The sequence below is a fragment of the Eucyclogobius newberryi genome, unplaced genomic scaffold (genome assembly GCF_026437365.1).
Source record: "Eucyclogobius newberryi isolate DKJ021-1_F unplaced genomic scaffold, fEucNew1.0.hap1 SCAF_17, whole genome shotgun sequence".
Taxonomy (NCBI): domain Eukaryota; kingdom Metazoa; phylum Chordata; class Actinopteri; order Gobiiformes; family Gobiidae; genus Eucyclogobius; species Eucyclogobius newberryi.
Genome location: NW_027315801.1, coordinates 2,656,541 through 2,684,311, shown reverse-complemented (window position 1 = coordinate 2,684,311; position 27,771 = coordinate 2,656,541). Strand labels below are relative to the sequence as shown.

Below are 27,771 nucleotides of genomic sequence, written 5' to 3'. Positions count from 1 at the left end.
CTACGGTCTCTGTGTGGCGGACCCGCAAATATATGTCAGAAATGGGAAAACAGCGAAATCTCTAAAATCACCACATTCTTACGCTTCACACTTTAACGAACTCCTCCTAGGCCGATTGCCCGATCAAGCTCATATTTGGGGAAAATCATCTACACAAGCGGGGCATCAAAAGTTATCCATATTTTGATTTTAAGTGGTACGGTCTCTGTGCCGTGGAGCTGCAAATATACTGTCACAAATGGGAAAAACGCCAAATCCTTGAAATGTTCACATTTACGCTTCACACTTTAACAAACTCCTCTGTGGGCAATAGCTCGATCAAGCTTTACTTTGGGAAAAATCATCTACACAAGCGCGGCATCAAAAGTTATCCATATTTTTATTCCAAGTGCTACGGTCTCTGTGCGGCGGCGCAGCAAATTTGACTGACACTTGTGTTCATTTGCACTGGATTGGCCATGTCCAATGTGTCGCCGTCTGTCAAGTTCTTTTTTTATTCAAGACACAATAAGGGCGCCATCTTTATCAAGTCGAAAGCGCAGAGTGGGAAGGCCGGCGGCCCGCGAGGGCCGTTGGATGCCGCTTGCGGCTTTAATTTTGCTTGTTGCCTTTATAAAAACACTGAATCGACTCATTTTCCGTGTCCTTTTCACGCAAATGGCTCAATTTTATTCAATTACTAGATTAGCTGCCAATTATTTCAATCATCAATTAGTTGCGATTGATCGATTTAAGTTAAGATCGATCTCTAGTCAAGATGGTTTAGCTCCAGGCCCACGTTCTACAAGACTAAATATTTAACCTATTGATTTTAAACATGAGAACACAAACATTGCTGTACTTATCTTTCTTTTTCTCCTTCTTCTTCACAGAATTTGACGCTGTTGTACAACCCTCTGACCTGCTCGAAATCCACGTCCTTCAAAAAGACAAAAGGAAAAACAATGCGCTCAACAAGTGCGGAGACCCCGACGAGCCAAAATGGCAGCCGAGTCGCAGGGAGCGGCGCCGTCAACCCGAACGACACCGGGAACTCGGGCTCCCAGTACGCGCTGTGCGCTCTGGGCGTGGGCCTGGTGGCGCTGGGCATCGTCATGATCGTGTGGAGCGTGGTGCCGGCCGAGCCGTCCGGCAACCACAGCGTCGGCGCCGACCCGGACCCCACGGGCAAGAAGAGCAAGGCCTCGTCTGTGGCGTTCGTGCTGGTGGGCTCGGGCGTGGCCATTCTGCTGCTGTCCCTGTGTCTGGGGATGAGGAACAAGCAGCGCGAGCGGCACTTTCTCCAGCAGCAGCAGCAAACGCAGAACCAGGCGGCGCCGGGCCAGACCGACGCGGAAACGTGAGTGGATCTGTCGACTGATGAATACCGTATTTTCTGGAGTATAAGTTGCACCTACCAAAAAGTACATAATAGAGAAGAAGAAAAACTGGAGTATAAGTCGCATCTTTTGGGGAAATGTATTTGATAAAATCCAAAACCAAGAACAGACATTTCATCTTGAAATGCAGTTTAAAATAATAATAGATGAGAGAACATGGTGAATAGGTGTACGTATGCTAACGCTAACACCTTCAGCTACATGACGTATGCTAACGCTAACACCTTCAGCTACATGACGTATACTAACATGCTAACGCTAACACCTTCAGCTACATGACGTATGCTAACGCTAACACCTTCAGCTACATGACGTACGCTAACATGCTAACGCTAACACCTTCAGCTACATGACGTACGCTAACGCTAACACCTTCAGCTACATGACGTATGCTAACGCTAACACCTTCAGCTAAATGACGTATGCTAACGCTAACACTTTCAGCTACATGACGTATGCTAACGCTAACACCTTCAGCTACATGACGTATGCTAACGCTAACACCTTCAGCTACATGACGTATGCTAACGCTAACACCTTCAGCTACATGACGTATGCTAACGCTAACACCTTCAGCTACATGACGTATGCTAACGCTAACACCTTCAGCTACATGACGTACGCTAACATGCTAACGCTAACACCTTCAGCTACATGACGTACGCTAACGCTAACACCTTCAGCTACATGACGTATGCTAACGCTAACACCTTCAGCTACATGACGTATGCTAACGCTAACACCTTCAGCTACATGACGTATGCTAACGCTAACACCTTCAGCTACATGACGTATGCTAACGCTAACACCTTCAGCTACATGACGTATGCTAACGCTAACACCTTCAGCTACATGACGTATGCTAACGCTAACACCTTCAGCTACATGACGTATGCTAACGCTAACAAATCAAATCAAATCAATTTATTTTTGTAAGGCCCAAAATCACAACAACAGTTGCCTCTGAGGGCCACAGGGAGAAATGAATCAACAATGTCTGTGGTGGCGATGGAGTCAGACAATGTCTGTGGTGGCGAGGGACGATGTCCCAGGGTCCTCTGTCCTTAGACTCTCCTTCTCGGCCAGGAAAAACTACAAAAAAAACCTCTTTGGGAAAAAAGCGTAGAAACCTGGAGGAGTTCCAGTGAAGGAGCTACATGACGTATGCTAACGCTAACACCTTCAGCTACATGAGGCACAGACAGAACTGTGGTAAGTGTCTGGTATGTTATGTCTCACACGGCAAAATGGGTGCGTGTATGTGGTGTACGACCAAAACCAGAGGTGATGTACAATATATGCAAACGCCAAAGTACACATGAAAACCAGTCTTAACTGCACAAAACGTACAGCCCCGTTATCTTTAATAATAATTTGCCATTACGTGAGCTTAAACAAAAATACAATTAAAGGATTGTCAAATGGCCTGAAGAAGGTGCAAGGAGTCTGCACCTAACTTCAGTCAGTTTAAAATCAGTTATATATCAACTTTTGTAGTGAAGACTGATCTAAAATACAGCTACAACTGTGTAAAATAGTAAATACTATCATTTAGCGTTACAAAATATCTCCAAAAGCTGCATTCTTACTGGGAGTGGGGTCTCCTCTCCACAGATCTGACCTTGGCCAGGGGGCGCTGCTATTATGAAGCATTATTCAATCATGGTGACTGAAACGAGGCACAACTCAAAGTATGTTTTTCATGAAGGAACATTAGAACATGGTTAAAAGAAACGACAACAGAGACGGAACTATTTAAAGTTTAATGAGCTGGTGATGGCAGCAAACCCGTGTTCAAAGTCCAGGGCTCGTTAGATTACTGTAAAATATGTGCTCTTTGTAGAAGTCAGAGGTGGAGTATGTGCTCTGCATTTATTAACCTCATCTATGCATCATTTATGAGAAATGATCATTTGAAAGTGAAGCCAACGGTAAACAAAATACCCTTTTTCACCATCTCTTTTGGTTCATCCGTCTTATTTCTAACATTATATTGAGGCAAGAGCAGCACAACAACAGAACACACTGTTTTAGTTTATTTAAATCAAACTCTCCACATCATTGTTACATTTACTCCTCAGATACAGAATAGTGATTATAACGAAGGAGAAAGAGTTTTTCAAAATGTGCGTCTGTTTATTTGTCTTTGGCGTGAGGACAAGACTCAGTCACTAGCTGCACGCTGCACATGCTCACAACACGCTGCACGTGCTCGTTACCATGCCGTTACTATGGGGTTTTACATTGGCATTAGGCAGAGCAAAAAAATATGTCTGTTTGCCGTAACTCGACCGACTTGGTAAAAAATGGCCGACTGAAAAAAAATATTTTAGTTTGTCTTAAATCTCCGACCGTTTTTTCAAAAAAAGCGCTGTGTTGAATAATTTTGTATCGATGGAACTCGCTAGAAATATTTTAAAGCCAAAAATGTCGCGAAAGCCTGTTAAGTTGATGGTTTTAAGACGGACTGATACGGGGCGTGATGTGCTAGTGGACTTGACAGGTGAAAAAGATTCTGTGACGCTGAGTGCCAACCGAGCGTTAATTATCATTAAATGAGTGGATTTTATATACAAATTAGATTTTTTTTTTAAGCCTTCAAAGTAAAACAAAAAAAGAATTTACCTACCTACAGCAAACATACAATTTATTTGGGGCAGCCTTACTATGGTGTTTTTCTAGTCTTACCCTGGCGTGTTTTTCTAGTCTTACCCTAGCATTACTCTGGCGTCTCTGGCGTTATAATTTGCATACTTCTGTCACTAAAGTCTCTTCTGTCCTCGCCCGTCCAGAGCCGAGGAGCAGGCCCAGCGCTACGCCGTCCCCACGTACGAGGAGGCCGTGGGCAGCGGTCAGTACCCGGTCCGACAGAGCAACCTGCGGCCCAGCGTCTCCCAGCTGCCCTCCTACGACGACCTGGTGCCCGCGGACAGAGTTCAGTACGAGTCCGAGGGGGCCAGCGTCACCGCCGTCGCCACGGGTACAAGCGAACAGCCCGCTCCCGCTCACCGCGCGCCGGGGAAAAACAAACTTCTGCCCATTAAGATTCGGAGGATAAAGTCTGAGAAATCACACATGAAAGATGGCGACGTTCCCCAAGCGCCGGCACCGATCAGCATCGAACCTCTAACGCCGCCGCCGCAGTACGAGGATAAAGTGCCTCCGCTTTAAACTTCCGCCATTTTGAGGCGTTGGATTATGGACAAACCAAATGGCACTTTATAAAACAGTATGTTGAAACGTAATGCCATATTCTTTCAAAGCCCTGAATGGTCTGGAATCGCACTGGACGGGTAAGAAATAAAGCAGATTGTGCCAAAAGACTGGATGATAATATGACTCGAGTGCACTTCTGAACTGGACGTTACCATAGCGATGAGACTGTTATGACGAGGAACGTCACGCGCTTCACAAATCCTGCTGTTCCATCTATCGCTGCTCCACTTTTTAAAATGCCAAAATGTGGGATTTTTCTAGACTTTAAGGATGTTGCGTGCGCACACAAAAGTAAAGACTGACCACAATTGACTTTTGCTCTTGAATAAATGGTCAGAATTGGTCAAATTGCACACTATTATTGATCACGTTCCACTGATTCTATATTGTGTAGTTTTGGATACTAAATACTACATCGTAAACCTTCATGGCGCTGATGCAGAGTCAATTGTGAAGTATTTATATTTGTACATGATGTGGCGTACTTTATCTTGCCTTATTTGTCTCAGGAAGTGCCCATTCCTCCCGTTTGTTTCAGCCTTTTCTATATTCGAGCTGGATTTTTTACACGTCGTTTACAAATGTCGCCTTTAAATAGTTGGATTTCTAAAGCTGTCTTTTGCCTCAATTGTAAAAACTTTGTTACTTTTATAAAGAAATTAGTCTTTGTTTTTAATTTAACCTGAAGTGCCGTTATGTTACATTGGTGCTGTCGGCGTCCAATTTAGTGATATGTTTGTATTGGCACTTTAGAAATCAGTTTAATACCTCGTGCTGTAAGAAAAGAAACCAAACCTGTTGTTTATTCTCTGGCAAAGACTGGAAACTGACTTGCCTTTTAAAGTGAACTCTAAACATTCCTTTAGTTACTTTAGCATTTCAACCTAAATTAACGTCTAAATTGGAAAACACACTTTGAAAACTACAGCCCTTGGGCAACGTGACCGCTATCCAGGGAAAGTTTTAACACTCGGAGCAGAACAACCTCGCAAACGCAATTTAATTTAAATCAAATACAACTCCAGGCACATTTGGATGACAGTACAACAATATAATAATGATTAAAAGCTCCAAAAAGGCGATCGTGTTCTTTTATGGTGCTGTGTGTGTTGAATTGCTCTGCACCAACCGCCTTGCACGGTGTCGCTTTAACGCCAGCGACGCTTCGTACTTTATTTATTAATGAAAATCGTACCCTCAGGTGCTTTCCAGTCGACCGTTAAAGTCAGTCGCAGGTCACCGATGTTAAGAAAGGCAAAGAAACAACGTCTTGGAAAAGTAAATAATTGACATTTCCATTACATTTTACAGTCGACTTCAGGGTTAGAAAAACGCCCGACGCTTCTACAAAAACACCTGCCTTTTTGAAACGCAGATCCATGAACCAGCACATTCCGCGACTTCCAGTGTGACGGTAAACGAACGCCGCGGCCATAGCATTAGCGAGTAGCATTTCCAAACCAAAATATGTCTTTTTAACGGTCGAATGTCCTCAAAACAGGAAGTAGAAGCCCAGAAATACCTGGTTTTACACCACCACCCGAACGTTACTTTTTAAATATCTATGCAATGTTAACTAATGCAAAAATGATGAAATATATTGAAATACAAAGCCAAATATCATCCGTAAATGAAAGGCAAGATTTGTCTAAACCTGTGTCATTTGTATTCGTCCAGGTTTTATGCAAATGAGCTGCGAAAAGGGGGACTTCAGTGTTTCTCCCGCGTCTTTAAACGTGTAGTATTCTCCACGGTGGCATCGAGGCAGACTGAGAAGCACAGTGTGTATGCGTGAATAGTTTGAAGTAGTTTCCTGGTTGCCATGGCGCGTCGAGCCCGGCACACAGAGCCTCTTTGACCGCTGTGACCGTCGCTCATCGCCGCTTTAACCCGCCAGCTACGCCAGGAATGAAGGCGAATGGAGAGTGGACGACAGCTGCAGGAACATATCGAGTACATATCTGCCACATTCATCACATGATCTGACGTGTAGTTTTGGACGTGCAGAGGTTTAACTGACAAAATGAAGGCCGTTTTGGTTCCATTTGACTGGATTGTACTGATTGTATTGATCGATGGGCTGAGGCTGTGTTATTGCCACTCGTGCTCTAAAAGTGTTTGTTTTTAATACAGATGTGTCATTTTTATAATGTTATTTTGATAATGAATTGGACAGTTTCTGGTTTTATACTACGCCAATGCAGTGTGTCCTTTGTCTGTTTAATATGTTTAGTATGTTTAGTATGTACTGTGAAGAGCACTCGCATGTGATGATTCTGTTTGTGAACGTGTTCAAGTTTATTTCCACAATTGTTGACTTTTATGAATAAAATAACATTTAAGTAACCGTATGTAATGAGAGTAATCCAGAGTAGAATTGCCATTTAAAACAAAATTATGTTTTAATTGGAATCAAAATCTGCAATCTCTCCTCTCTCTTTCTGTCTCTCTCTCTCTCTGTCTCTCTCTCTGTCTGTCTGTCTCTCTGTCTCTGTCTCTCTCTCTCTCTCTCTGTCTCTCTCTCTCTCTCTCTGTCTGTCTCTCTGTCTCTCTGTCTCTCTCTCTCTCTCTCTGTCTGTCTCTCTGTCTCTCTGTCTCTCTCTCTCTCTCTGTCTGTCTCTCTGTCTCTGTCTCTCTCTCTTTCTCTCTCTCTCTCTCTTTCTCTGCTGTACTCATATGTCTGTACCGCCCCCTAGAGGCTAGACTGGTCTGTACAGAGGTTTCTTTGGTAAATACGGTGGTGTGAAAATGTGTCTTCCTGATTTCTTATTTTTTCTCTTACGTGATGTTTTCTGGCAAACTTGAGACGAGCCTTGATGTTCCTGTTGCTCAGCAGTGGTTTTCGCCTTGGAACAGGCCATTTTTGTCTTTCTTATGGTGGAGTCATGAACACTGACCTTAACTGAGGTCACTGAGGTCTGTGGATGTTGTGGGGTCCTTCGTGACCTCTTGGCTGAGTCGTCGCTGGAGTCACTTTGGTAAAGCCGCCCTCTGGGAATCTTCACGGTGAGAGCCCTTTGTGGATAATGACTCTCACTGTGGTTCGCTGGCTTCAGAACCTTTTCCAGGCCGATAGCTCTCCATTACTTTCTTTCTCATTTGTTCCTGAATTTCGGATCTCGGCATGATGTCTAGATTTTGATGATCTTTTGGTCCACTTCACTTCGTCAGGCAGGTCATTTTTAAGTGATGTCTTGATTGAGAAGAAACATGGCAGTAATCAGGCCTGGGTGTGGCTAGAGGAGTGATAAACCACAGTTAAGTCATGTTTTAACAGGAATAAAGCTGGTGTCTTTCTTTTTATATTTAACATGCTTTCTTTTAACAGGATTTCTGTGTAATATCTAATGATCACTAACTAATTGTGCACATTATTTATGTCTTTTTGGACATTAATGTGCTAATATTCAAATACGAGTTATGTGAATTAATCCTGGCACCCGCCTGGAGCGAGGGAGAAGACACGTGCTGTATGTTTATTTTTCTTGACAAATCATTTTATGACCTCCAGTCATGCTTGAATTTTTGCTGGAAGTAGGATTTTTATTACTTATATTTTCTTTCTTTTATTTAGACCTCTTGACGTTGTGGTCCTTGGTATATTTTTATACTGAAATCACAATCAAATTCAGAAGTTCAACTTAGAACTAGGGAAAAAAACAAGAAATTCAGTAAAGATCAATGTTGTCACAGTGTCTGGGGCATCATCAGCGGAGTGGGGGGGGTCTGCATATAATATACTAACATCCCCCCATCTATACATTCTTTAACTACAGAAATGTGTCTTAATTTAACGTTGTGACTCGTGTTACTGTAGCTCAGCAGGTAAAGCTGAGGTCGAGCAATCAAGACTCATTTCAACTGAATCATCTTGTTCTTTTCACGTTTAAACCTTTTAAAGTCACAGATTGGACAGTCTGTAGTGTTTGTTGCATACAGAGGTCAGACTGACCCTCTCCTCTGCACCGTCCCCTGCTCTGAGCTCTGATTGGCTGTCTGAAATGCTCTTCTCCATCTCTGATTGGATGCTGCCTCATTGTTTTTTTTGTTTTTTTAACACTATCACCTCTGCAGTGGCACTTAAACCACATCATGCCAGACCCCCAACACATGGTCCAGGGACCCACTTTGAGAACCGATGTCCTACAAGACCAACATGGCTCCACCACAATTCTAATCTGTTTTGAGTTGTTTTCAGAATGTGGGTGTTTCCCTCATTGGTCCAGGTGTGTTCCATTGTAGAAAAAGCTTCAGTTGTTTCATCTGGACTCAGTTTAGAAAAAGTAACTAAATCATATTTTTTCTAAACTGAGTCCAGATGAAACAACTGAAGCTTTTTCTACATTTGTTTTCAGAATGCAATACAAATCTTCCCTTCTTCACATGTATTTGTAAATGAAAATCGTTTAATGCAGGTTTTTGACAGACAAAAAAGAGATGATTCTAAAACGTGTTCATTATATTTATTTTGTGCAAAAACAAATATATGAAAACCAGTGAGTCCACTTCTTAGTTGCTGGTCATGACCTGAAAGAGACAGTGTTGCATTAATCACAGCAAAGGTCATTCAAGCATTAGCAGTTTTCAAGGAACAGCAACTACAGACAATGCAACTACACAAACCTGCTTATTTTAATGCAACACAATATAAATATTGCTGTAATCAGATGTTTTGAAAAACAACAACTAAAGAGTGTTGCATCAAACTTTGTCAGGGTGAATTTAGAGACAAAGTAAAGCATTTGTGACTCACGTTGCTGATCCAGGAGGAGTAGGCGCTGACCCTGGTGAAGACGGAGGGCTTCTTGGGGTAGTTGCAGCCCATACTGGAGCCGAAGCTGACCACTCCATGGACCTCCCAGGAACCATCCGAGCTCTTGCAGTTCAGGGGACCACCGGAGTCTCCCTGTGGGGGCAGATGGAGGGTCACCACTGCGGCACTGTCCAGTTCCTTTTAATACTAGTTACTTAAAGTCCATATGACACATTAGATTACACTCTTATTTAAAGGACTGTGCAGCGTGCAATGGGGATGAGACTGGGGAAGGACATGCAGCAAATTGTCTGCGCGATCAAATCGAGATTATTGTAAATTACAATGAGCATTTTACGTGACCAAATGTTAGATTCAGTATTGATGGATTCAGTTTTATTCCTTCTGTCTCTCTTGGCCTAAGTTTGACTCATCTCCATCTATTCCACATCACCACATATTCATAACTCTGCATAATAACCCTGCTAAAAACACAATTTAATCAATGCATTATCTTAATTGCCCATCTCTCACTAGAAGAAGGCCAAACCAATTATCTTGAATTATCTTGAGTAATTCCTCTTTGTGTGTGTATATGTAGGTGAGAGGTACGTATATGTGTATATCTATATGAATATATGGCCGACTATGTGCATATGTGTGTAAATATATATATATATATATATATATATGTATGTGGGCGTTTATGTATGGATACGTATATCAATGAAAAGTCTTTTTTATTTATTTATTCTTTCCCCCCTTTTTTCTGATGCCACACCCTTATTCTCAACTGTTGCTCCTAAAACTTAAGCCTCACCAAGTCTAGCAGTTTTTTATTTATTATTATTATTATTAATTATTTTTTTAATTTTGATTTCCCGTATTTTTTGTCTTGCTCTTCTGGTGTAATAATTGTTGTTGAGTTTGTGTATGTTTTATATTCTGATGAAAAATAAAACAGTTAAAAAAAGAAGAGGGCCAACCCAAGTCTACGTCAGAACAGAACGAGGGCTAAACAAGGACAAAACCAGGAGAAGTGTGAAAACAGAAGGTCTTAAGCTGACGTATTCACACACAGCGTCTTCTGATGAGACTTACATTGCAGCTGGCCAGTTGTCCGTCTCCTCCGGCGCAGGTCATGCTGGTGGTGACCAGACTGCCCCACCAGTCGTACCTGGAGCAGGTGGCATGGTCCACCACGGGGAGGAGAGCCTGCTGCAGAATGTCAGCGATGGGGCCCCCAGCTGGACAACACAACATCCACAATCACAGGATATTCAAATTAAATCTCATTGAATAACTGTCAGAAAGAATCTAATGGAGGGAAGTTATTGTTTGTTTGTTTCCTCAAATTTATTTTTAAAAATGTGGTATTAAGCCATTTCAGACAGAATAAAAAGATCAAGCCACAAGATGAATAGAGTGAGGTTTGGTCTTTAATATGGTTTTCAAACTAGATACTCATTTGAGGAAGTATTGATACTTTTTTTTTTTTCTGAATACTTCCTGATACTTTCCTGAACAGGAACAGTTTTGTCAGTATTGTTATTTTGTGTTGTAAATTACAGTCTAGTGTCTAAAAAAACATTTTGAACTTGGAACGGCATATCAAGCCTATTCCTTGGTAATTGTTTCTATTGTAACTATACTTTTAATACCATGAACAAAAAGTGTTCATTTGTGTAATGTTGGATCTCTCTTCTTCACCTACAGGTCTCTCCCCTCTTCTGACATCGTGTTCATCCCAAACGTCACTGTGGAACGTTCCCATCGAGCGTCTCAAAGCTTATACTTGTGTAGCGTGCACTCACTCCAGAGGCGTCCCCAGCCAGTCACGTAGCAGGGGAAGTTGTTGGGCAGCACGTCCCCGGCGTTGGGCAGGCAGGCGGGTCGGATGGCGTCAGAGATGGTCACAGGCTTGGACAGCTTAATCAGGGCGATGTCGTTGCTTTGGAAACATACATTGAATTGTACTTCTTCGATTGGTTTACGCTTTTGCCTCCAGTTTAGTGATAAAATGTCGTCTGATAAAACTGTATGTTACCGGATCCTGGAAGAGTCCCAGTTCTCGTGCACGATGATCTTAGCAGGGCTGATGGCCTCGGAGTCGGCCTCGTTCTCTTTCAGGTTGTGTTTGCCCAGGTAAACTCTGTAGGTGCGGCTTCTGCTCACACAAAGCACACGTACTATCCACATGGGAACAGTTTTTATACATCATTTACTTCTGCTCTCAGTCGATCCAGTAATGGGAAGAATACTATTTATTCAGTTAATTACATCAGAGGTGCGATCTGAAGAACGCTCTGATAGAAAAACAAATAGCATCAGTTTTCTTAACATTTAGGGTTAAGTGGGATTCTTGGGATTGTTTGCGCCGGGTGGAGATGTTGAGCAGAGCTGTGTTGTTCCAGAGTGGACACATGGATGACCATCTGCATAGAGCCGGTAGTTGACACCCTGCAGTCTGAAAAGTCCTTTGTATTCATAGCAAACAACAGCAGTCCTAACACGGAACCTTGCGGCACCCCCATGTCATTAGTGCGGAGGCTAGATTTAACCTCAATGACCTTAACATATTGTTGTCTGCTCTCAAGATACATTTTGAACTATAGTAATGTCTTCTTTGTTGAGATTGTTCATCAAACACAGCACCAAAGGCCTTTCAGGTCTAAAAACTGCACAAACAACTAAGACTTTGTCTTGACAGCTTTCAATCTTTTACAGCAACAACTAGTTAGCAGTTTCCCTGTTGTACTTTTGTCTAAATCCAAACTGCTGAGGATGCAGCAGTTGATTTGACTCAAGTCGTTCCATAAGTTGCTCGGCAACAGCCTTCTCCTGGACTTTAGACACTACAGGGAGGATTGCAATTGGCCTGTGGTTATTAGGTCGTTTCACCTGAACAGCAGTTTTCAAGCTCTGTAGAAATGTGTTTGATGGAAAAGAAAGATTTACTCGATGTTTCTCGTATTGTGTAGTTTCTTGTTGCCTGCGTTAAGGTCACAGTGTTGAGTCAATAAAAAGCATTGCTGTAGTATTACACTAGTATTACTGTAGTATTGCTGTAATACTATGATATTGCTGTAGTATGACTGTAGTATGACTGTAGTATTACTGTAGTATTACTGTAGAATGACTGTAGTATGACTGTAGTATGACTGTAGTATTACTGTAGTATTACTGTAGAATGACTGTAGTATGACTGTAGTATTGCTGTAGTATTACTGTAGTATGACTGTAGTATGACTGTAGTATGACTGTAGTATGACTGTAGTATTACTGTAGAATTGCTGTAGTATTACTGTAGTATGACTGTAGTATTACTGTAGTATTGCTGTAGTATTACTGTAGTATCACTGTAGTAGTACTGTAGTATTACTAAAGTATTGCTGTAATACTATGATATTGCTGTAGTATGACTGTAGTAGTACTGTAGTATTACTAAAGTATTGCTGTAATACTATGATATTGCTGTAGTATGACTGTAGTATGACTGTAGTATGACTGTAGTATTACTGTAGTATGACTGTAGTATGACTGTAGTATGACTGTAGTATGACTGTAGTATTACTGTAGTATGACTGTAGTAGTACTGTAGTATTACTAAAGTATTGCTGTAATACTATGATATTGCTGTAGTATGACTGTAGTATGACTGTAGTATGACTGTAGTATTACTGTAGTATTGCTGTAGTATCACTGTAGTAGTACTGTAGTATTACTAAAGTATTGCTGTAATACTATGATATTGCTGTAGTATGACTGTAGTAGTACTGTAGTATTACTAAAGTCTTGCTGTAATACTATGATATTGCTGTAGTATGACTGTAGTATGACTGTAGTATTACTGTAGTATTGCTGTAGTATGACTGTAGTATTACTGTAGTATTGCTGTAGTATGACTGTAGTATGACTGTAGTATTGCTGTAGTATTACTGTAGTATCGCTGTAGTAGTACTGTAGTATTACTAAAGTATTGCTGTAATACGATGATATTGCTGTAGTATGACTGTAGTATGACTGTAGTATGACTGTAGTATTACTGTAGTATTGCTGTAGTATGCCTGTAGTATTACTGTAGTATTGCTGTAGTATGACTGTAGTATGACTGTAGTATGACTGTAGTATGACTGTAGTATTGCTGTAGTATTACTGTAGTATCACTGTAGTAGTACTGTAGTATTACTAAAGTATTGCTGTAATACTATGATATTGCTGTAGTATGACTGTAGTAGTACTGTAGTATTACTAAAGTATTGCTGTAATACTATGATATTGCTGTAGTATGACTGTAGTATGACTGTAGTATGACTGTAGTATTACTGTAGTATTGCTGTAGTATGACTAGTATGACTGTAGTATGACTGTAGTATTGCTGTAGTATTGCTGTAGTATGACTGTAGTTGTACTTTAGTATTACTAAAGTATTGCTGTAATACTATGATATTGCTGTAGTATGACTGTAGTATGACTGTAGTATGACTGTAGTATGACTGTAGTATGACTGTAGTATTACTGTAGTATTACTGTAGTATTGCTGTAGTATTACTGTAGTATCACTGTAGTAGTACTGTAGTATTACTAAAGTATTGCTGTAATACTATGGTATTGCTGTAGTATGACTGTAGTATGACTGTAGTATGACTGTAGTATGACTGTAGTATGACTGTAGTATTGCTGTAGTATTGCTGTAGTATGACTGTAGTATGACTGTAGTATGACTGTAGTATTACTGTAGTATTGCTGTAGTATGACTGTAGTATGACTGTAGTATGACTGTAGTATTACTGTAGTATTGCTGTAGTATGACTGTAGTATTGCTGTAGTATTAGTGTCGTACAAACCCAATGCAGTGAGCAGCGGTCAGAACCCACTCGCTGGAGATCAGAGTACCTCCACATGTGTGGTAGAAGCTGCTGCCGCTCTGGTACTGCAGTGAAACCTTGTGGGGACACGCGGAATAATTACAATGGAAATGTGTTTTAACTTCAATTTCTATGGAATTATGCAGGTGAGAAATGTCTTCAGCCATTGTATTAAACAAGTGAGTATTACGACGTATCCAAACTGCTGTCTCAGGATTACTTCCAGGAGTATTAATGCATAAAGTCAAGTATTTTGAGTGTACCTGCCAGGGCCAGCTGTTGGGTCTCACGTCCTCTCCTCCGACCACTCTGGTCACAATAGGAGGGAAGGTGGGCAGGCCGCAGCCGTATGCTGAGGGAACAATACAGCAGAAACGTTTGCAAAAACAGGAAGGAATAAGAAGATTTAGTCACAAAAACAGTTATGTGACAGCAACTTACCCCCAGCAACAAACAAAGCCAAGATGACAAACTTCATGGTGACTGTTCAGTGCAGTTTAAAGAGCTGCTCATTCTTTTATAGACTTGTGTGAAGCACGGAAAGTTTGCAAAAGTCAGCGTTGAGATAAGAGTGTGATAAACCTGTGAGAAGACAGCAGCTGGACATGGGGCTGAGTGAGGACAAAAGTGTCCACTGGCAAATGACTATTCATTTATTTCAAAGTGATGACATTCACAACAAAAAATGATGTTTTGAACAGGCAAAAATACTCAAAACAGGACGATGAACTCAGCGTGGAAGTCACAAATGATACAATATTTAAAATAGACTTGAATTCAATTCAAATTTCTTTTGTAACGCCCCAAATCACAACAGCAGTTTCCTCGAGGAGCGACAGTGAAAACCAGATTAAACAATGTTCATAGGGACTTGGCAATGTCCCAGGGTCCCCGGTCCTTAGACAAATGTCCCAGGGTCCCTGGTCCTTAGACAAATGTCCCAGGGTCCCTGGTCCTTAGACAAATGTCCCAGGGTCCCTGGTCCTTAGACAAATGTCCCAGGGTCCCTGGTCCTTAGACAAATGTCCCAGGGTCCCTGGTCCTTAGACAAATGTCCCAGGGTCCCGTGTCCTTAGACAAACGTCCTTAGACCCTCCTTCTCGGCCAGGAAAAACTACCAAACCGCGGGAAGTGGGAGAAGAGGAAGAAAAGGCAATGAACAGTTTGCAAGTGGAATTAAATATTAAATATTGTTTGATAGAATAAGTATTCAGAAGCAGAGGATAGAGCTCAAGCTGCCATACTTCCCTCATAGTTACTCCTAGGGCAGCAAAGCTGAAATTGTAGATTCATATTTCTGTTCCTAACTGGTCTGACCATAAGCCATTTCAGAGAGGAACGTTTTAACCCTGGTCTTAAATGAAGAGACTGTGTCGCCTTTAACATGGACCGGAGCTGATTCCATAACACAGGAGCTCTACCTCCTACTGTGCTTTTAGAGACTTTTAGAGACCACCAGAAGGCCAGCATTTTGAAATGCCTGACACTTACCACCAGCAACAAACAGAGCGAGCACCTCCTGTTTTAACTGCGCTGCAACATCAAGAGCAGACTTCAGAGAATTCATGGTCAAGTCGACAAATTGATCACTTAAACTGGACTAAAGCTGTTCTCAGCAGGATCACATGACATGATCACATGACATCACATGACATAATCACATGACATGATCACATGACATCACATGACATAATCACATGACATGATCACATGACATCACATGACATGATCACATGACATGATCACATGACATCACATGACATGATCACATGACATCACATGACATAATCACATGACATGATCACATGACATCACATGACATAATAACATGACATGATCACATGACATCACATGACATGATCACATGACATGATCACATGACATCACATGACATGATCACATGACATGATCACATGACAGGATCACATGACATCACATGACATAATCACATGACATGATCACATGACATCACATGACATGACATGATCACATGACATCACATGACATGATCACATGACATCACATGACATGATCACATGACATGATCACATGACAGGATCACATGACATCACATGACATGATCACATGACATCACATGACATAATCACATGACATGATCACATGACATCACATGACATGATCACATGACATGATCACATGACATGATCACATGACATGATCACATGACATCACATGACATGATCACATGACATGATCACATGACACGATCACATGACACGATCATATGACATGATCACATGACATGATCACATGACATCACATGACATAATCACATGACATGATCACATGACATCACATGACATGATCACATGACATGATCACATGACATCACATGACATGATCACATGACATGATCACATGACAGGATCACATGACATCACATGACATGATCACATGACATCACATGACATAATCACATGACATGATCACATGACATGATCACATGACATGATCACATGACATGATCACATGACACGATCACATGACACGATCATATGACATGATCACATGACACGATCACATGACATCACATGACATAATCACATGACATGATCACATGACATCACATGACATGATCACATGACATCACATGACATGATCATATGACAGGATCACATGACATGATCACATGACACGATCACATGACACGATCACATGACACGATCACATGACATGATCACATGACACGATCACATGACATGATCACATGACATGATCACATGACATGATCACATGACATCACATGACATCACATGACATGATCACATGACATGATCACATGACATGATCACATGACATGATCACATGACATCACATGACATGATCACATGACATGATCACATGACATCACATGACATGATCACATGACATGATCACATGACATGATCACATGACATCACATGACATCACATGACATGATCACATGACATCACATGACATGATCACATGACATGATCACATGACAGGATCACATGACATGATCACATGACAGGATCACATGACATCACATGACATGATCACATGACATGATCACATGACCTGATCACATGACAGGATCACATGACATCAGATGACAGGATCACATGACATGATCACATGACATGATCACATGACATGATCACATGACATGATCACATGACATGATCACATGACATGTCACTGGATATTGTCCTTTTCATTATAACTTTATTCTGTGGGCCATGGACTACTCTTGATTAAAAGTTTATCACGCTGATGTAGACTTGAAGTGTTGAATCGTAAATAAAGTCTTTATCAAGAGCAGTTCTGCCGCCGCGTCCTGATCTTGACCCCCTCGGATGTTGCAGGTTGAGGAATAATGTTTGTGGTGCTTGTTTTGTTGCTCGTGGTGATGAGAAATGACAGAATGAATGAAGCGTTGTGAGAAACTGTTAAAAAGACCTTGAGATAAGACCTTGAGATACTGTCGTCATAAGAACCTTTCACTCAGTGTCTGGTACAAACTGCTTTCTCTCCTGCTCAACCTTGTGATGTGAAGCCCCTCCCCCTCTAACCCCCGATCAGAGCCCCTCCCCCTCTAACCCCCGATCAGAGCCCCTCCCCCTCTAACCCCCGATCAGAGCCCCTCCCCCTCTAACCCCCGATCAGAGCTCCTCCCCCTCTAACCCTCGATCAGAGCCCCTCCCCCTCTAACCCCCGATCAGAGCCCCTCCCCCTCTAAAAAAGATAATACCTCATCTCTAACTCTGTGTAGATCTCATTGGTGGCAAGTTGTACCCCAAACCCCCGCAGACAAACCCCCGCAGACAAACCCCCGCAGACAAACCCCCGCAGACAAACCCCCGCAGACAAACCCCCGCAGACAAACCCCCCGCAGACAAACCCCCCGCAGACAAACCCCCGCAGACAAACCCCCGCAGACAAACCCCCGCAGACAAACCCCCGCAGACAAACTCCCGCAGACAAACCCCCGCAGACAAACCCCGCAGACAAACTCCCGCAGACAAACCCCCGCAGACAAACCCCGCAGACAAACCCCCGCAGACAAACCCCCCGCAGACAAACCCCCGCAGACAAACCCCCGCAGACAAACCCCCGCAGACAAACCCCCGCAGACAAACACCCGCAGACAAACACCCGCAGACAAACCCCCGCAGACAAACCCCCGCAGACAAACCCCCGCAGACAAACCCCCGCAGACAAACCCCCCGCAGACAAACCCCCGCAGACAAACCCCCCGCAGACAAACCCCCGCAGACAAACCCCCGCAGACAAACTCCCGCAGACAAACCCCCCGCAGACAAACCCCCGCAGACAAACCCCCGCAGACAAACCCCCCGCAGACAAACCCCCCGCAGACAAACCCCCCGCAGACAAACCCCCGCAGACAAACCCCCCGCAGACAAACCCCCCGCAGACAAACCCCCCGCAGACAAACCCCCCGCAGACAAACCCCCGCAGACAAACCCCCGCAGACAAACCCCCGCAGACAAACCCCCGCAGACAAACCCCCGCAGACAAACCCCCGCAGACAAACCCCGCAGACAAACCCCCGCAGACAAACCCCCGCAGACAAACCCCCGCAGACAAACCCCCGCAGACAAACCCCCCGCAGACAAACCCCCGCAGACAAACCCCCGCAGACAAACCCCCGCAGACAAACCCCCGCAGACAAACCCCCGCAGACAAACCCCCGCAGACAAACCCCCCGCAGACAAACTCCCGCAGACAAACCCCCGCAGACAAACCCCCGCAGACAAACCCCCGCAGACAAACCCCCGCAGACAAACCCCCCGCAGACAAACCCCCCGCAGACAAACCCCCGCAGACAAACTCCCGCAGACAAACCCCCGCAGACAAACCCCCGCAGACAAACCCCCGCAGACAAACCCCCGCAGACAAACCCCGCAGACAAACCCCCGCAGACAAACCCCCGCAGACAAACCCCCGCAGACAAACCCCGCAGACAAACCCCCGCAGACAAACCCCCGCAGACAAACCCCCGCAGACAAACCCCCGCAGACAAACCCCGCAGACAAACCCCCGCAGACAAACCCCCGCAGACAAACCCCCGCAGACAAACCCCGCAGACAAACCCCCGCAGACAAACCCCGCAGACAAACCCCGCAGACAAACCCCCGCAGACAAACCCCGCAGACAAACCCCCGCAGACAAACCCCGCAGACAAACCCCCGCAGACAAACTCCCGCAGACAAACCCCCGCAGACAAACCCCGCAGACAAACTCCCGCAGACAAACCCCCGCAGACAAACCCCCGCAGACAAACCCCCCGCAGACAAACCCCCGCAGACAAACCCCCGCAGACAAACCCCCGCAGACAAACCCCCGCAGACAAACCCCCGCAGACAAACCCCCGCAGACAAACCCCGCAGACAAACCCCCGCAGACAAACCCCCGCAGACAAACCCCGCAGACAAACCCCCGCAGACAAACCCCCGCAGACAAACCCCCGCAGACAAACCCCCGCAGACAAACCCCCGCAGACAAACCCCCGCAGACAAACCCCGCAGACAAACCCCCGCAGACAAACCCCCGCAGACAAACCCCCGCAGACAAACCCCCGCAGACAAACCCCCGCAGACAAACCCCGCAGACAAACCCCCGCAGACAAACCCCCGCAGACAAACCCCCGCAGACAAACCCCCCGCAGACAAACCCCCGCAGACAAACCCCCGCAGACAAACTCCCGCAGACAAACCCCCGCAGACAAACCCCCCGCAGACAAACCCCCGCAGACAAACCCCCGCAGACAAACCCCCGCAGACAAACCCCCCGCAGACAAACCCCCCGCAGACAAACCCCCGCAGACAAACCCCCCGCAGACAAACCCCCCGCAGACAAACCCCCCGCAGACAAACCCCCGCAGACAAACCCCGCAGACAAACCCCCGCAGACAAACCCCCGCAGACAAACCCCCGCAGACAAACCCCCGCAGACAAACCCCGCAGACAAACCCCCGCAGACAAACCCCGCAGACAAACCCCCGCAGACAAACCCCCGCAGACAAACCCCGCAGACAAACCCCCGCAGACAAACCCCCGCAGACAAACCCCCGCAGACAAACCCCCCGCAGACAAACCCCCCGCAGACAAACCCCCGCAGACAAACCCCCGCAGACAAACCCCCGCAGACAAACCCCCCGCAGACAAACCCCCCGCAGACAAACCACCGCAGACAAACACCCGCAGACAAACCCCCGCAGACAAACCCCCGCAGACAAACCCCCGCAGACAAACCCCCGCAGACAAACCCCCCGCAGACAAACCCCCCGCAGACAAACTCCCGCAGACAAACCCCCGCAGACAAACCCCCGCAGACAAACCCCCGCAGACAAACCCCCGCAGACAAACCCCGCAGACAAACCCCCGCAGACAAACCCCCCGCAGACAAACCCCCGCAGACAAACCCCCGCAGACAAACCCCCCGCAGACAAACCCCCCGCAGACAAACCCCCGCAGACAAACCCCCGCAGACAAACCCCCCGCAGACAAACCCCCCGCAGACAAACCCCCGCAGACAAACCCCGCAGACAAACCCCCGCAGACAAACCCCCGCAGACAAACCCCCGCAGACAAACTCCCGCAGACAAACCCCCGCAGACAAACCCCGCAGACAAACCCCCGCAGACAAACCCCCGCAGACAAACCCCCCGCAGACAAACCCCCGCAGACAAACCCCCGCAGACAAACCCCCGCAGACAAACCCCCGCAGACAAACCCCCGCAGACAAACCCCGCAGACAAACCCCCGCAGACAAACCCCCCGCAGACAAACTCCCGCAGACAAACCCCCGCAGACAAACCCCCCGCAGACAAACCCCCGCAGACAAACCCCAGCAGACAAACCCCCGCAGACAAACCCCCCGCAGACAAACCCCCGCAGACAAACCCCCGCAGACAAACTCCCGCAGACAAACCCCCGCAGACAAACCCCCGCAGACAAACCCCCGCAGACAAACCCCCGCAGACAAACCCCCGCAGACAAACCCCGCAGACAAACCCCCGCAGACAAACCCCCGCAGACAAACCCCGCAGACAAACCCCCGCAGACAAACCCCCGCAGACAAACCCCCGCAGACAAACCCCCGCAGACAAACCCCCGCAGACAAACCCCGCAGACAAACCCCCGCAGACAAACCCCCGCAGACAAACCCCCGCAGACAAACCCCGCAGACAAACCCCGCAGACAAACCCCCGCAGACAAACCCCGCAGACAAACCCCGCAGACAAACCCCCGCAGACAAACCCCGCAGACAAACCCCCGCAGACAAACCCCGCAGACAAACCCCCGCAGACAAACTCCCGCAGACAAACCCCCGCAGACAAACCCCGCAGACAAACTCCCGCAGACAAACCCCCGCAGACAAACCCCGCAGACAAACCCCCGCAGACAAACCCCCCGCAGACAAACCCCCGCAGACAAACCCCCGCAGACAAACCCCCGCAGACAAACCCCCGCAGACAAACCCCCGCAGACAAACCCCCGCAGACAAACCCCCGCAGACAAACCCCCGCAGACAAACCCCCGCAGACAAACCCCGCAGACAAACCCCCGCAGACAAACCCCCGCAGACAAACCCCGCAGACAAACCCCCGCAGACAAACCCCCGCAGACAAACCCCCGCAGACAAACCCCCGCAGACAAACCCCCGCAGACAAACCCCCGCAGACAAACCCCGCAGACAAACCCCCGCAGACAAACCCCCGCAGACAAACCCCCGCAGACAAACCCCGCAGACAAACCCCCGCAGACAAACCCCGCAGACAAACCCCGCAGACAAACCCCCGCAGACAAACCCCGCAGACAAACCCCCGCAGACAAACCCCCGCAGACAAACCCCCGCAGACAAACCCCCGCAGACAAACCCCCGCAGACAAACCCCCGCAGACAAACCCCGCAGACAAACCCCCGCAGACAAACCCCGCAGACAAACCCCCGCAGACAAACTCCCGCAGACAAACCCCCGCAGACAAACCCCGCAGACAAACCCCCGCAGACAAACCCCCCGCAGACAAACCCCCGCAGACAAACCCCCGCAGACAAACCCCCGCAGACAAACCCCCGCAGACAAACCCCCGCAGACAAAAGGTGTGTGAACATGGAGAGTTTGCATAAGTCAGCCTTGAGCCGAGCAGGTGATAACCCTGTGTGTGAAGACAGCACCTGCCGCCACTCACGGATGAAATGATCTTCTACTTATTATGTTCAGCGTGAATTCAACGGCTAAAGCTCTAAGTCGAGTAGATCTTATTTTACAAGATGATTTTAAGCACATTAGTCTCATCTCAGTCACTTTAAAATCAGAAAAAACATGCTTTAAAGCAGAGTGAACCTGGCTGTGTGAGCGTGACCTGATGTCACCGTTCACACACTGGTTTAGCTGCACTTTCACCACACGGTCAGAGGTTACATCACGCGGCCGGTATATAAGAAAGGGACGATGTTCTGGAGAAGCTTCAGGAACTGACACAATGAAGTTCGTGGTGCTCGCTCTGTTTGTTGCTGGCGGTAAGTGTCAGGCATTTCAAATAAAAGTGGGATGTCAAAGAAACTGATCTTTTTGTTTCATTTGATAGCGTACGGCTGCGGCCTGCCCACCTTCCCTCCGGTGGTCACCAGGGTGGTCGGGGGAGAGGACGTGAGGCCTAACAGCTGGCCCTGGCAGGTAGGGCATCTGAGTTAGAACAGGTTTACTGTGGTGGTGGTGTCTGAGTAGAACTTACATCATCACTGCACGCTCATTGGTTGTGGAAGAAATTATCTAATTATTTATCTTTTTTTTACCACTTTCACTTTTACTGAAAGATTTTATGATATAGTTTCAATCTTGATCTATTAAATATTAGTAATTGAAGCAAAGTTTGAATTTTTACAAGTTGTTGTTGCTGCTGTTTTTGTTGATCTAGTTTTACACAATTATTAAATAAAACATCACAAAATCCCCTTGTAAATGTTTTTGTGTATAATTTGTTGACAAAATTAAGTCATTTTGATCTGGCTCTATCAATTTTTCAGATTTATTCGGGCCAAATATGTGCAATTTTTAAGGCATTAAACCTTATTTTTACATAAAAACTAAAAAAAGAATGACGGTGATAGTTTTGTTTCAGATTTCTCTGCAGTACAACAACGAGGGAGAGTGGAGACACACCTGTGGAGGGACCCTCATCTCTGACCAGTGGGTGCTCACCGCTGCCCACTGCATCAGGTAACAGCAGCACGTCACCTAGGATACGCACACACACACACGCACACACACACACACACACACACACACACACACACATAACACACACACACACACACATAACACACACACACATACACACATAACACACACACACACACACACACACACACCTACACACACACATACACACACACATACACACACACATAACACACACACACACACACACCTACACACACACATACACACACACATACATACACACACACACACACACACACACACATACACACACACATACATACACACACACACACACACACACACACATACACTCACACACACACACACATACACACACACATACATACACACACACACACACACACACATAACACACACACACACACCTACACACACACACATACACACACACACACACACACACACACCTACACACACACACATACACACACACATACACACACACACATACACACACACACACACACATACACACACACACATACATACACACACACACACACACACATACACACACACACACACACACACAGACACACACACTCACACACCTACACACACACACATACACACACACACACACACACACCTACACACACACACACACACACACACATACACACACACACACACACACACACACAGACACACACACACACACACACACTCACACACACACACACCTACACACACAGACACACACACACACACACATACCTACACACACACACACACACACATACACACACACACCTACACACAGACACACACACACACACACACACACACCTACACACAGACACACACACACACACACACACACACACACACACACACACACACACACACAGGCGCGTTCACGTGGATAGGATGGACTTTGGCCCAGGCAGTCAGAGAGGTCAGAGAGAAGTAGTAACTCACAATATGTCGATTTTACTATAAAAAGACGCAGATTGTCAGAGGAATGAGATCACGGTTTGTTGTTTTTGCCCGACCCTGTGTAAAAATCAGGCGCATATGCAAATGTCATACTAAATGCGTGTCTCCTCTGTGGTTTTACAGCTCCAGGGAGTACAGAGTGGCCCTGGGGAAGCACAGCCTGGTCCAGCCTGAAGAGGGCGCCGTGTTCAGAGGCACCTCCAACATCATTGTGCACGAGAAGTGGAGCTCTTTCCTCATCCGGTACCAAAATATAATGTGTCATTCAAGTAAAACAACAGGGAATCCTCTGCGTCCTCTGCTCCAACACCAACTGACTCCACGTCCTCCTTCACAACAGCCATAAAGCTCCTCTTTGCTCTTCCTTTTAGCCTCGTGTTCGCTGTTTTGTCGTTGCCACACAACATGACGGTGACTACACGCTGTATACTTCCTCTCTCCGCAGCAACGACATCGCCCTGATCAAGCTGGACTCTCCGGTCACGTTCTCCGACACCGTCATGGCCGCCTGTCTGCCCGAGGCCGGCTTCACCCTGCCCCACGACGCGCCCTGCTACGTCACCGGCTGGGGACGTCTCTACAGTCAGTGCGAAGCGACGAACTTTAGAACAGATTTTAGTTTAAGGAGACGCATTATGCTTCTTTCCAGGTGCTTTTTGATAAACCGTAACATAAGTAGATCATTATTCTACATGTTGTTGATTGTAAACTGTAATATTGATCTAAAATGGCTTGGTAATAGAAACAGGTTCATTGACTTCCTGTTCAAAATGGCAGAAATGATAAGCCCCGCCTCCTCATAGTGACGTTTTACCTTAACAAGCAGCGGATTTTCATTTACTATATTTTCCGGAATATTTTCCATCGCACTGGAATAAAATCTATCATCTATCTCATCTTGAAATGCAATTTAAAATAATAACAGATGAATAGGTGTACGTATGCTAACGCTAACACCTTCAGCTACATGACGTATGCTAACGCTAACACCTTCAGCTACATGACGTATGCTAACGCTAACACCTTCAGCTACATGACGTATGCTAACGCTAACACCTTCAGCTACATGACGTATGCTAACGCTAACACCTTCAGCTACATGACGTATGCTAACGCTAACACCTTCAGCTACATGACGTATGCTAACGCTAACACCTTCAGCTACATGACGTATGCTAACGCTAACACCTTCAAGCTACATGACGTATGCTAACGCTAACACCTTCAGCTACATGACGTATGCTAACGCTAACACCTTCAGCTACATGATGTATGCTAACGCTAACACCTTCAGCTACATGACGTATGCTAAAGCTAACACCTTCAAGCTACATGACGTATGCTAACGCTAACACCTTCAAGCTACATGACGTATGCTAACGCTAACACCTTCAGCTACATGATGTATGCTAACGCTAACACCTTCAGCTACATGATGTATGCTAACGCTAACACCTTCAGCTACATGACGTATGCTAAAGCTAACACCTTCAAGCTACATGACGTATGCTAACGCTAACACCTTCAAGCTACATGACGTATGCTAACGCTAACACCTTCAGCTACATGATGTATGCTAACGCTAACACCTTCAGCTACATGACGTATGCTAACGCTAACACCTTCAGCTACATGACGTATGCTAACGCTAACACATTCAGCTACATGACGTATGCTAACGCTAACACCTTCAAGCTACATGACGTATGCTAACGCTAACACCTTCAGCTACATGACGTATGCTAACGCTAACACCTTCAAGCTACATGACGTATGCTAACGCTAACACCTTCAGCTACATGACGTATGCTAAAGCTAACACCTTCAAGCTACATGACGTATGCTAACGCTAACACCTTCAGCTACATGACGTATGCTAACGCTAACACCTTCAGCTACATGACGTATGCTAAAGCTAACACCTTCAGCTACATGACGTATGCTAACGCTAACACCTTCAAGCTACATGACGTATGCTAACGCTAACACCTTCAGCTACATGACGTATGCTAACGCTAACACCTTCAGCTACATGACGTATGCTAAAGCTAACACCTTCAAGCTACATGACGTATGCTAACGCTAACACCTTCAAGCTACATGACGTATGCTAACGCTAACACCTTCAGCTACATGATGTATGCTAACGCTAACACCTTCAGCTACATGACGTATGCTAACGCTAACACCTTCAGCTACATGACGTATGCTAACGCTAACACATTCAGCTACATGACGTATGCTAACGCTAACACCTTCAAGCTACATGACGTATGCTAACGCTAACACCTTCAGCTACATGACGTATGCTAACGCTAACACCTTCAAGCTACATGACGTATGCTAACGCTAACACCTTCAGCTACATGACGTATGCTAAAGCTAACACCTTCAAGCTACATGACGTATGCTAACGCTAACACCTTCAGCTACATGACGTATGCTAACGCTAACACCTTCAGCTACATGACGTATGCTAAAGCTAACACCTTCAGCTACATGACGTATGCTAACGCTAACACCTTCAAGCTACATGACGTATGCTAACGCTAACACCTTCAGCTACATGACGTATGCTAACGCTAACACCTTCAGCTACATGACGTATGCTAACGCTAACACCTTCAGCGACATGAGGCACAGACAGAACTGTGGTAAGTGTCTGGTATGTTAACGTAACATATGAACAGTTATTCAGATAACTATAGCATAAAGAACATGCTAACAAGTTTAGCAAAGCATCAGTTCTACCCCAAATCACTAAATCCACTGAATTCTTCTTCCTCTGTGTCACTTCTAAACAACTCCACAAACTCCAGAGGAAGAGGAAGTGCAGATTCTTCTTCTGCGCCGCTTAGAGCCTAGAGCGCCCTCTTGTGGTTGTCAGTGTGAAAACAACAAACAAAATGATATAATAATGTGTTAATAATATCACATATAAGGCACCCCAGCCAAACTATGAAAAAAGGTAAATAGTTTAATAGGAAATATGACTCAAGCAGGAGTAAAAGTATAATGTAAACTCCAAGCAGCACAATATCTTGAAAAGGTTACTGCCCACCTCTGGTTTTAGTATCGACTAGTATCCTGGTACTGAAAGTTTCCACAGCTCAATCAGCACGTTTAAAGCCAACGCAGTATTTGTAAAGGTTTGTACTTTACTACACGTATGAGCTGTGCCTGTCCGTCCCTCAGCCGGGGGCCCCATCGCTGACATCCTCCAGCAGGCCCTCCTCCCTGTGGTGGACTATGCCACCTGCTCCATGTCCGACTGGTGGGGCAGTCTGGTCACAGAAAACATGGTGTGTGCCGGAGGAGACGGCATCGTGTCCGGCTGCAACGTGAGTCCCGACAACGCACT

At 45.6% G+C, this 27,771-nt stretch overlaps 3 protein-coding genes across 3 annotated transcripts in view; 2 read left to right on the top strand and 1 right to left on the bottom strand.

The window, feature by feature from the left end:
* Positions 1-886: 886 nt before the first annotated feature.
* Positions 887-6,829, top strand: tmem51a (transmembrane protein 51a). Its single transcript, XM_072448710.1, has 2 exons — positions 887-1,339; positions 4,172-6,829. Exons 1-2 carry the CDS (start codon positions 945-947, stop codon positions 4,548-4,550), a joined length of 774 nt encoding a protein of 257 aa, XP_072304811.1. The 5' UTR covers positions 887-944; the 3' UTR covers positions 4,551-6,829.
* Positions 6,830-9,045: 2,216 nt separating this feature from the next.
* LOC140362616 (chymotrypsin-like elastase family member 2A) lies at positions 9,046-14,788 on the bottom strand. The gene is made up of 8 exons (XM_072448709.1): positions 14,658-14,788; positions 14,480-14,568; positions 14,196-14,293; positions 11,396-11,515; positions 11,163-11,299; positions 10,450-10,595; positions 9,349-9,501; positions 9,046-9,122 (listed from the first exon to the last, which is right to left on the bottom strand). Exons 1-8 carry the CDS (start codon positions 14,692-14,694, stop codon positions 9,105-9,107), a joined length of 798 nt encoding a protein of 265 aa, XP_072304810.1. The 5' UTR covers positions 14,695-14,788; the 3' UTR covers positions 9,046-9,104.
* A 7,820-nt stretch (positions 14,789-22,608) lies between these two features.
* LOC140362615 (chymotrypsin-like elastase family member 2A) overlaps positions 22,609-27,771 on the top strand; it is a 17,948-nt gene continuing 12,785 nt past the window's right edge. The window contains exons 1-3 of the mRNA XM_072448708.1: positions 22,609-22,744; positions 22,813-22,901; positions 23,347-23,444. Of these exons, the coding sequence (XP_072304809.1) occupies positions 22,708-22,744; positions 22,813-22,901; positions 23,347-23,444 (224 nt within the window). The 5' untranslated portion in view covers positions 22,609-22,707. The remainder of the gene's footprint in view (positions 22,745-22,812; positions 22,902-23,346; positions 23,445-27,771) is intronic.

Bases quoted from the DNA above. Each gene is read 5' to 3' on its own strand.
- LOC140362616 (XM_072448709.1), bottom strand. From the start codon at position 14,694: ATGAAGTTTGTCATCTTGGCTTTGTTTGTTGCTGGGG. The intron at 11,300-11,395 runs GTAACATACAGT...ATGTTTCCAAAG, and splicing joins TGGGACTCTTCCAGGATCCG to CAACGACATCGCCCTGATTA. The intron at 9,502-10,449 runs GTAAGTCTCATC...CTGCCCCCACAG, and splicing joins GACAACTGGCCAGCTGCAAT to GGAGACTCCGGTGGTCCCCT.
- tmem51a (XM_072448710.1), top strand. From the start codon at position 945: ATGCGCTCAACAAGTGCGGAGACCCCGACGAGCCAAAATGGCAGCCGA. The intron at 1,340-4,171 runs GTGAGTGGATCT...TCGCCCGTCCAG, and splicing joins GGCCAGACCGACGCGGAAAC to AGCCGAGGAGCAGGCCCAGC.